Source organism: Echinops telfairi, unplaced genomic scaffold, assembly GCF_000313985.2.
Source record: "Echinops telfairi isolate 266 unplaced genomic scaffold, ASM31398v2 ScPeMD7_7458;HRSCAF=8496, whole genome shotgun sequence".
NCBI lineage: Eukaryota > Metazoa > Chordata > Mammalia > Afrosoricida > Tenrecidae > Echinops > Echinops telfairi.
The window spans coordinates 48,496,134-48,507,356 of record NW_022111358.1 but is presented as its reverse complement, the minus strand read 5'-3'; the positions used below and the strand labels follow the sequence as shown (position 1 = coordinate 48,507,356).

The 11,223-nt window shown below is 55.8% G+C and overlaps 1 protein-coding gene across 1 annotated transcript in view; it reads left to right on the top strand.

Annotated features, from left to right (window-relative positions):
• The window catches only part of CANT1 (calcium activated nucleotidase 1), a 4,535-nt gene extending 1,837 nt beyond the window's left edge, over window positions 1-2,698 (top strand). Inside the window, exons 2-3 of the mRNA XM_004709114.2 lie at window positions 114-317; window positions 1,467-2,698. Coding sequence (XP_004709171.1) covers window positions 114-317; window positions 1,467-1,837 — 575 coding nt within the window. The 3' untranslated portion in view covers window positions 1,838-2,698. The remainder of the gene's footprint in view (window positions 1-113; window positions 318-1,466) is intronic.
• Window positions 2,699-11,223: the final 8,525 nt, after the last annotated feature.

The following is an 11,223-nucleotide window of genomic DNA, read 5'->3' as shown; positions in this document are numbered from 1 at the left end:
CAGGGACAGGAGGGACAGGCCCCTAGAGTCAGGGACAGGAGGGACAGGCCCCTAGAGTCACAGACAGCTCTGGGTGGAGTCTCAGGCACCCTGACTCTTGTTGCCCATTGCAGGCTTCAAAGCTGAGTGGCTGGCCGTGAAGGACGAAAGTCTGTATGTGGGTGGCCTGGGAAAGGAGTGGACCACCACCACGGGTGAGGTGATGAACGAGAACCCTGAGTGGGTGAAGGTGGTGGGCCGCAGGGGCAGCGTGGACCACGAGAACTGGGTGACCAGCTACAATGCCCTGAGGACCGCCGCCGGCATCCGGCCACCAGGTGAGCCAGCACAAGTTTGACTTCTTTCAGGAGAAAGGCAGGAGAGGCTCCTGCCTGCTCACGGCTCGTCCCCCAGGGGAGGGGGACCAAGTAGCACTGCCCAAGGCTGTGCCAGGTGTTTGTGGGTTCCCACCACCGACCTTCTGGTGAGCCCCAGGGTTCCTTGCTAGAGTGTCATCCATTCCGCTGCCCCTGGGGGCAGGCGGAGCGCTGTGGACCTCCACGCCCCGTGATGCTCAGGTGGGGCCTGGGAAGAAATTGGCTCCTTGTGTTTGCCGTCAAGTGGCCTCCCCTGGAAGGCACCTGCTTCTTCTGACAGCTGCCCTCCCCCCCATCCCTCCAGTCTCTGTGGCTGCAGTGGGGGTGCTTGCGGTCAGTTCTAATAAAGTGACTCCAGTGGGTCACCTGGTCCCTGGCGCTGCCCTCAGTTCCCAGCCCCGGGGCAGGACCCCACCCCACAGTCTAGTTAGCTCTCCCTAGATCCATCCCCTCTCACACTGAGGCCCACGGAGGGTGGGCATGCCAAAGACCACCCAGGCCCTCCCCTCAGAGTGCATTGGACAAGAGGAGGGTCCCGGTGGCCAGGCGCACCACACTTCAGACCGACCAGCTGCCCCGAGGAAGGAAGCGCCTGGGGACTGCTCTCCTGTGCCCACCCACAGTCCTCATGAGTCACAGCAAATGAGCAGACCCCCATCTGCCCTGCGTGTCCCTGGGCCACCTGAAAGTGAGAAATGCCATTTTGCGGGGTCCTGCCCCAGACGTCGAGCCCTGGTGTCACAGCAGGTAAACGCTCAGCTGCAAACAGCAAGGGCGGTGGTTTGGGCCCCAGCCTCGGACTCAGAGGGAGAAAGACAGGCCAAGTGCTGAGGAAGAGTGGCGCAGCCTCAGAAGCGCCCTGCTGGTTGCCTGCGGCAGTGAGCCTGCTGCCTCTGCAGCTAGCGCCTAGCTACAAAGCAAAGGGTCAGCAGTTCGACCCCACCAGCTGCTTTGCAGGTAAAAGACGAGGCGGTTAGCTCCCACCTCGTAGGGCATAAACCCCGTAGGCTGTCCCTCGATGCCCTAGGGGGTCTGTGTGTGGGAGTTAGTGGGCCAGCAGGAGGGCGACAGGGTGCTCAGGGGCATCTGCTGACCGCGCTGTGCCCACAGGCTACCTCATCCACGAGTCGGCCTGCTGGAGCGACACCCTACGGCGCTGGTTCTTCCTGCCACGCCGCGCCAGCCACCAGCGCTACAGCGAGAAGGAAGATGAGCACCGGGGCACCAACCTGCTGCTGAGCGCCTCGCCCGACTTCCAGCACGTGGCCGTGCGCCGCGTCGGCGAGCTGGTGCCCACGCACGGCTTCTCCTCCTTCAAGTTCGTGCCCAACACGGACGACCAGATCATCGTCGCCCTCAAGTCCGAGGAGGACAGCGGTCAGGTGGCCACCTACATCACGGCCTTCACACTGGACGGCCGCACGCTCCTGCCTGAGACCCGAGTCGGGGCCGTCAAGTACGAGGGCATCGAGTTTATCTGAAGCCACCGAGTAAGGCATGACCCGCAGTGATAAAGCCCAGGACAGGCCGGCACCTGCTGTCTCTCCTCAGACCCCGGCGGTCTGAACCCAGGTCTGCCCCTGCACAGCCAGCCACCCAGACTTCTGTGCGCCGCCGCCCTCTGGTGGTCATGGTGGTCACTGCACCTGGGGCCTGCGGTTCTCACTCCGAGCCTCCCCACTTCCGTCTTCCACTCTCTGCTCAATGGGCATTACCTGAGTGTCTGGCCTGGGGCCCAGACGTGGATATCAGGGGACGTCACAGGGTGGTGTAGAGAGGACAGGCTCTGGGACACGGGCCTGGCCCTGCTGGATGCCGGCCCAGTACTCCCCCAGCCCCCACGCCAGCGTCTCCTGCCAGGATGCCTCCGCAGTGAAAGTCATGTTCTTCCCTGGGAGCGTGGGGCCACCTGCTCACAGAGAACAGAGTCCTGCAGGACGGCCCCCCAGGCTGGAGATGGCCACGGGACTCAGTCTCAGGCGGCACTTGTAGGGGGAGGGGATGCCGCCCTGCCCAGCCCTGGCAGCGTCTGGGGTGACTCAAAGTCTCCCGGACTCATTGGACCCAGGTTCTGCCCACCTACACATGGCCCTGGGCCCGGCAACTTCATCCCGGGCTGTGTGTCTGAATGAGGCCCTGCCTTGGCACGTGCACATGGGGGCACGCACGCGCACTCAAAACAGGCACAGGGTCCTTGGTTGCCCCTACTGTCTGTCCTGCTGTCCTCTCAGTGCTGCAAGGCATAGGCAGGCTCAGGCAGATGCTAGGCCCGACCAGCGTTGTGAAGGGGTGTTTTGCCTGCCCACTGCCCCTCCCTAAAGAAGTGACCTCATTCCATGTGGCCACAGGCCTGGGCGGGCAGGGCCTACCGCCATCTGGCTGCTGACCCCAACCCACTGCCTGCTGCGGGGACTTCTGTCTGGGTGACCTATGGGGGTCACCCTTTAGGGACCACCCCTTTCCTCCTGCTCCACCTTCTTCCCAGGGAGCCCCAGGCAGGAGGTGCCACCTCCATGTAGAACTCAGCCCGCCAGGCAGGGCGCTCTGATACCCAGCCACCCCCGGGGGAGGCCCTCACGTGAAAACTAGAGGACAAGCCAGCTTCTCTCATCGCCAAGCTGGGTAAAAGTGGTGCTTCCAACGAGCCAGACATCATGGGAGGGCTCAGGGCTGTGGGCACATGAGATGACTTGCGGTGACTTGGGGCTGGGAAATGAGATGGTCCTCCAGCATCACTGTCGGAGCCGGAGGGCCCCCGTCCAGCCCCCTGTGTCTTGAAGCAGCATTTCACAGGGCTGTGCTGTATTTGAAGTGTGCCCATGTTTGAAAGCCAGCCACCTCCGGCTTCCCCCCCCCATCCCTGTCATCCCTACTGGGCCCATGTTTTACAGCAATAAACCATGGAGGGGCTGGGCACTGGTGTGTGTGTGAGGGGCACCCCAAGACTGCAGGGGACAGCATCTTCAGGGGGAGAGGGGACCCAGGAACATGTGCCCTTTGCCCCTTCCCACCCATTCTTCCCTGTGTCCATGGAGAATGGCTCCGGATTGGCCATGGGACCCTGACCAGGGGCTGGGAGGGAAGTGCTTCAGCTTGGGATGGCCGACTCCCTGTCACCAGGTTCTCAGGACAGCTCCTGCTGCCCCTCTGCCCAGCCTCTGGTCCCTTCTCATGGCTATAGCTCCCAGAGTCCCTCACTGCTTATGCTCATGCCTCTAGGGACCGCCCCTGTAGGAAACCTCCCACACTGCCCCAGGGTGTGCTGTTGGCCCGGAATTTTGAGGATGCCCCAGCCAGCCCAGAGAAGGAGCACCCCTCTGGAGGAAGCACAGCAGAGGACTCTTGGACGTGAGGGGCGGGCTGTCTCCTGTGGTCTGGGCGTGCCATCCGGTGGGGCCAGTGCCTGGAGCTGCCACAGTGGTCTCAAGCCGAGAGTGGGGAGGCTGGCACAGGACCGGGCAGTGCTTCAGAACGGTGGCTCTGACTTGGAACTGACACGATGCAGGAGACACTGCTGGTCAGAGCACCTCGTGTAGCCACCCCACCTGCCAGTGGCTTTGAGCAGGTTCCCGGCACAGCTTCCAGTGACAGCAGACTAGGAAGGAAGGCCTGGTGACTCTGCCCAAAACCAGCCTGTGAGCGCCCCAGGGTGGGCAGACGGTCGGCTCGGCAACTGGCCACAAGGTGGTGTAGGGCCAGAAACGGCTTACCCATGTGCGGCATCCCCATGAGCCAGGGACACCGGGGAGATTGTCTGGGTGTGGAAGCTGGGCCAGCCCAGCCGTGGGAGAACGCGATAGGAGTGTCTCCAATGGTCAAGTCCCGTGGGCGGGCGAGGCCCGGTCTGCGAGGAAGGCAGGTGGCGCTGTGCCTTCAGCTGGGGAGGAGTAGAGGTGCGGAGCTGCCGAAGGCCAGGGAGCCCAGCGTCAGCCGTGACTCCTCGAGAGGCGTGGCACCTGAACACAGAGGGCTGTGATGGCCCTTTGTCCAGTGTTTGAATCTGGTGGGGAAAGGAGACTTAAGTCCATCTCACACGTTCACCCTATGCTGGTGTGCGCTTGAAACTAGTAAGTTTTCTTTGTTTGTTTTTTAAACTTAAAAACAACACCTTCACATACACAAGACTCCAAGCCCTGACAGCTTCCCTAGTGACTTCTGTCCAAGTAAATGACCAATAAGACCTAGTTTTCTAGGAAATAGAGCCTGAGGGTACCTGCTAAGCCAGACCAGAATAGTGCAGGCCAGTACCCCTGATGGGTGCAGATGCAAACAACCCAACAAGCGGCCCCAGCACGGCGTCAGAATGGAGGCACGCCGAGACACGGCCTCTGGGACCAGCGATGCAAGTTGGTCCGACCTGCTAAAGCAACCCACGTGGTTCGGCAAACTGACCAGTGAAAGGGATCGAACCCACCATCCTCCCAAACACTGAAGGGGAAAAAAAAACCAACCTTTGACAAAATCCAATACTCACGACAAGGACTCTAGTCAGACTAGGAACAGAAGGCTCACTCTTCATCTGATAGAAGGCCTCTGAGAAGCCACGGCCACCAGGCCTCCTGGTGGGACGGAACGTCCTCTCCCAAAGGGGCGGACGAGGTATGCATGCTCTCACTGCCTGCCTTCTTCCTTTGCTCGGTACTTTTTCAGTTTGACATCGTTTCACGCCACATACAAGTTGCCAAAAACTATGGAGAGCTCTGTGTACCCGCCATGTAGCTTCTTCCCGCCAAACCACCCCCATAGCTGTCAGACCCCTCAGCCCTCCAGTCACCATGGCTGGAGCAGGCTGCCCGACAGACAGGAGGAGGAAAGGGCATCCCCGTTGGAAAGGGTGGAATGAAGGAAGGCATGTTGAATACCTAGACAGAAATGACGGAAGAGTTAGAAGAAAACATACTGGGGCCAACATTCCGTTTCACAAACTTGCAGGACTCCTGGCCCATGCATGCAAAGGGGAGCCTTATTTCTATCTAGCTGCAACCAACAAGTGGATGTTCCATTTAAAAGAAAAACAAAAACGTCCCATGTTCAGTAACACCAGAGAAACCTGACCCGTCTAGATACAAATGGGCAAAACCTGTGCGCTGAAACTGCAAGTGGTGAGATTGAAGAAAGTCCCCCAGATGAGGACCCTAGGGCCGCAGCATGGAGCAGAAGGCTTGGTTTAGGGGGAAAGACCGTCATTGGAGAACGCGCAGGACCTGGCGTGAGCACCGCATGTGTACCTCTGTTCATCTTGACAGAGGAGCCAGGTGGCATGGGTGGAGCATCCAGGTTGGCAGTTCAGGCCCAGAACTGCTCCATGGGAGAAAGGCGTGGCAGTCTCTCCCCTTATAGGATGGCTTCTGCACCTTAGGGTGCAGTCTTGTCACGCTGACTCGGGTTGGAGGGGTCAGCTGCAGATTTGGGTCCATCAAAGCAGGGTGGTGGTGATGCAGGACAGAAACCAGCGGAGCAAGAAAGCCAGGGCCGGCTTCCTGTGCAGGGACCGGTGGACCTGTGGCAGTAGTGGTCACTGGGAAAGAGTTGCTTTTCCTCACCAGTGGGGCTAGAAACAGTTTTTCAGCTGGAACGACTCCCCCCCAGGAGCCTTCCCTCTGCACACACACGGACAACATGAGTGAATCACAGACCTAACTGCTAGCAAACACTACAGAACCCTCCACAAAGACGGGGGAGGGTGGTGTTCTTGTGCCCCTGGGGGCAGCCAAGGTCATCTCAGCTGTCACACCAAAAGACAGCCAGCTTCAAACCCCTTGCTCTTGGAAAGACACAAGCATAAGACGGAATAGAACATTGGCAAATCGTTGATCTGCCGAGGGCCTTGCACCCACAGATGTAAAGAAAATATACAACTCCATGATAAGACAGCCCAATTTTGAAAAACGTAGGGCTTAAACGCACACCTCGAAGCTGTACAAACAAGCAAGCATTTGACAGGCTGCTCAACCTCACTAGTCAGGAAAACCACTGCGCATTCTCCACACACGCTGCCCATCCCCCTCCACCACAACCACCGGCCCCTCAGCAGTCAAGTCCCACGCCCACTCCCCACAGGGCTTCCAAGGCTGGCCCCTCTTCCCCTGGCTGAGTGACACATGGCTTAACCACTGCCACCAGGGCTCCTTGTGGCGACCCTACAGGACAGGGCAGAACTGCCTCTGGGTATCCCAGACCGACTCCACAGGAGCACACAGCCCGGCAAGCAGCTCCCACGGTTTCCAACTGCTGCCCTTGCACCACGGGGTCAGAGTCGCTGAAACAGTGGCAATGCCGTGGGGCTTGGGCTCCCTGGAGTTCGCAGACACCGCCACAGGGCCCCAGGTGGCAGGGCCACGCGGGCGCAAGCTTTGGGCCTTTCTCCAAAGTTGCAGATGGTTGAACGTTATGACCCAGGAGTCCGACGCCTGGTTATACACACGGAAGACTCGTATCCCAGGGTTCTGTGTTGCTAGCTGTCAAAAGCCGGAGAACGCCCACCAGTGGATAAGGCACGCGTGGACGAAAACCGCCACGGTCCAGTTCAGGGCTGCTTCAGTTGTTTCCACAACCACCTCTCCGCCCGAGAAATGTTACTGACCCCAGTGTGCTGGCACACATCAAACACTGATAGTGCATTATAAATTCACTTCAAAACAATTCTTTGGTATGCCTATCATTTTATTTACTTGCAGATGAAAGCAAGTTTGCACACAAACGAGATGGGGCTGCCTGTTTATTTTCGCATGAAGAATTAAACCCCGGTGGGATACTTGATACTTGCAGGACTGAGAGCGTCGTCGCCAGTGCTCTCCGGAGACGACTGCTATCGCCGTTGTTAATCATCGGTGCGGAGAAGGCTGCTCCCAGTAAGCGGTGGCTCGGTGCCGTTCTAACGCACAGCACCCCCTTGCTCAGCAGAACAAAACCACCCAGGCCTGCGCTGTCCTGTCCTCACGCTTCCTGCGTCTGAGCCGGTGGTTGCAGCCACTGGGTCGGTCTGTCGGTCCGTGTCATCGAGGGCCTTCCTCTTGGTCGCTGCCCCTCTAGCAAGCACGACGTCCTCCACGGACCAGTCTCCCGACATCACGTCCAAAGGGTGTGAGATGAAGTCCTGCCGTCCTTGCTGCTGGGGACAGGCTGGCTGTGCTTCCAAGACGTTTGTTGGAAGAAGTTCCAAGAGTCCCAAGCACACTCTTGGCAGTCCGTCCCAAGCCCGGCGCTCTGCCCCTGAGTGGACTCTGACTCAGACAGGACAGCACTGTCCCGGCAGCTTTCCAAGGTCGACTCTCCTCCGAAAGAGGGGGCTTTCTCCTCCCGTAGAGGGTGGCAGTGTGGGAACCCGCAGGGGCCGGTCTGCCCTGTCCTGTAAGGTCACTATGAGTCAGGACCGACTCAATTGCAGTGAGTTTAGGTTTGGTTAACTGGACAGGAGTAGAAAACCTCATCTTGGCAAGGAGCGGCTGATGGTTTCAAACTGCTGATCATGAGATCGGCAGCCTAAATCCGTGGTACTTTCATTATTCTTCACAGAAGTACACAGTACACAATGGCAAAAGGATATTTAGGGCCATTGTGGAAAACGGGAAATTCTGTCCTCGGTGCATGTTTTTTGTTCGTGTGTTTTCAGGGAACTCAAGTTTTCAATCTGCTCACTGGGTGACTCGGCAGATTCTTCTGCACTGTTAACGGTGGATGACTCGTGTGTTCATCTCAACGGAGCATGGTTTATGCACTCAACTTAGAATCCGTATGTGAAGGGCAGTTTCTGAAACGTGTCCCCCGGCCCTAGAGATGACCCCTCTGACCCGCTTCCAATCTCATCTCTGAGAAGGTGATGTCCCAGGATTAAAATCATCTGTAGCTACAAACATTGCTCAAGAACCGCTTCCCACCCTATTCTGACGTGTGATGGGCTTTATAAGTAAAACTTTCAGTTTCATCCTTAACAGAAAGATTTCCCCCACCTCGAAACATGTTTACATCATGCAGTTTTTTGGTGTTTTTTATTTTATTTTATTTTTTTAATCATTTTATTAGGGGCTCATACAACTCTTATCACAATCCATACAGACATCAATTGTGTAAAGCGCATTTGTACATTCATTGCCCTCATCCTTCTCAAAACATTTTCTCTCCACTTAAGCCCCTGGCATCAGGTCCTCATTTTCCCCTCCCTCCCCGCTCCCCTCTCCCTCATGCGCCCTTGATAGTTTATAAATTGTTATTTTGTCATATCTTGCCCTGTCCGATGTCTCCCTTCACCCACTTTTCTGTTGTCCATCCCCCGGGGAGGAGGTCACATATAGTTCCTTGTCATCGCTTCCCTCTTTCCAACCCACTCTCCCACTACCCTCCCAGTATCGCCACTCACACCACTGGTCCTGAAGGGCTCATCCGCCCTGGATTCCCTGTGTTTCCAGTTCCTATCTGTACCAGTGTACATCCTCTGGTCTAGCCAGACCTGCAAGGTAGAATTCGAGTCATTCTAACACAATACACTGCATGCTGAGGCAGGATGGCAAAATACTGTAGGTCTACATTCCGAAATTAAACCGCCATGTTTCTGTAGGGGCAGAACGTATCGTGTGCACAGTGAACGCTCTGCCATCCCTAACGCACGATAGTCTCCATCGGAGCGGCAGTGTTTCTGATGACGTAATGGGGCGGGCGTGACCTCAGGCTCCGCACAAAGGCGCATGCTGTGCGTTCAGGAGCGAGGCTGCAGGACAGTCAGCGGCTGCAACACGGGCGGGCGAGCTGCCGGCAACACTTGGGCTTTTGATTTGGGATTCATTTGGGGCGCTGTGCGCCCAGCAACCTGGAACTGTCGTCGAGTTTTCTGCGACCCCCGCGTTCACTGTCACGACGCCGTGTTGGGTCACGACCCACAGGTTCACCAGGTTCTGCCCATGTTGACCCCAGCTCTGAAGCCCTGGGAGACGGAGTAGACCTGCCTCGCTGGTTAGCATCTTTCTCTCTCCTTTCTCCCGTGGACCGTCGGGTGGGTTCGAACCCCCGACCTACTTTTCAAAACTGAAATGAGCACCTGACTGATATTGCCAGTCCCATGGAGACACCTCAAAAGCACTGTGCTACAAAAGAAGAAGAAGCCGGATGCACAACTGGCACCTGGCGGGACACCTTTAGGTGGCGCTGGCACACCTGGTTTGTAGTGGTTACTCCTGGAGACAGACGCTTTTAACTCCAGTCCAGTTACAGCCCCAGAAACACACAGTCGCTGAGAGTTGGGGTCGACTGTGGCCGTGAGTGTGTGTGCTGGCACACTGGGTAAGCCGCCGACTGTGAGACGCCAAGAGAGACAGACCCGTGACCTTCTTCCAAAAAGATGGCGGCCTAGGAGAACAAAGCCCACGTGGAAGAAGCACACCAGCGTGATCATGAAGAATCAACAGAAAAACAAGCCATCAGATTGGCATGAAGGCGCACAGACAAAGTGGAGGCCCACGCAGAAAGAAGGGCTATATGGAAGAGATAGATGATCAATCTAGGGAGTGGTATAGCACTGATGAAACACACAACTGTCTTCTAGTTCTTTAATATTTCCTCCACTTACAATTATGGTCTTAGTGTTACCTCATTAATCTTGTTAGACCTGTGTTTGTTCATTTGGATAACTAAGATCGTTCAGCGCATGAAATCCAAAATAGATAAACCCTTCAGAAATAGTAATGGGAGTAATGATTCCTTGAGGGTGTGTGAAGAAAGGGGGAAGAGGGGGAGGGGAGCTGATAGCAATGATGACTATATAACCCCATTCAGGTTGATCTAATTGAACTATGGATTGTTGTAATATCTGTAGGAGGTCCCAACAAAATGGGGGGGGGGTATAATGAATTATACAAGCTTTATGTACAATAAAAATTAGTCTCCTTTTAAAACAACAACAAGAAAATACTGAGTGGCCGGATCTCCACCATGGATGGAGATAAAGGAACCCAGGTGAAGGACCATTATGGTGAGAACTGGCCACCTGTGGCCCCGCGGCTGCAGCTGTACCAGCAGGGCTTCCAACCCCATGCTTCTTTGAAATGGCTTTTTATCTGGGGAGGAAAACCAGCTTGTGTGTGGGTGCGGTGTCTCCTGGCATGTGTTGCTAGACTGTTTGTGTTATCCATAAGTCTGTTAGTAGCTTGGGCAGTCCAAAGTTAATAGGTGGCACAGAAATACAACCAAGTCCCTACAGGCAACTAATTTTTGTAAAGAGCCAGCACACATGACATGAGCAAGAGATAGCCATTTCAGCAGATGATGCTGGGAAAACTGTATCTTCACCTGCAAAAGAATGAAGCAGAACCCCTATCTCACACCATTACAAACAAGAGCTCAAGATGATCAGAGACCCAAATACAAACCACACAACCATAAAGACCATCAACGAAAAGAGGGACAAACAAACGGCCCTAATACAAGGCATAACCACGCTACCACACAGAGTGAAAAGTAACCACACCACAGAAGACAAAAGACCGGGACCCGCTAAAAATATGACTCTGGTGCACATCAAGAGACTTTGCTAGAAGAGACGACAGAGAATCTGTTGGGGGAACCAGCCCCTCACACTCTCATGGGTTCAGTAGGCACAATTGTACGGTTATAATATAGAGAGATCATAGTAAAGTCAGAGAGAATAGGAGAGAGAGTGAAATAAAGGAGTCGGACACATTTTATGGTAGCATGCTCCCCTCCGCGACAGCCATGATCTCAGCAGCCAGGTCCACGCAGAGAGTGGGAGGGCGGGGAGGGAGAAAAGAGCGTCTCTGGGCATATATATGGGGAGACAACCTAGGGAAATGCCTCTTTATACCCCACCATTCCCCCTCTTGTTTTATAAATTAAATTCAAAAGAGCTACAGGTGCAACA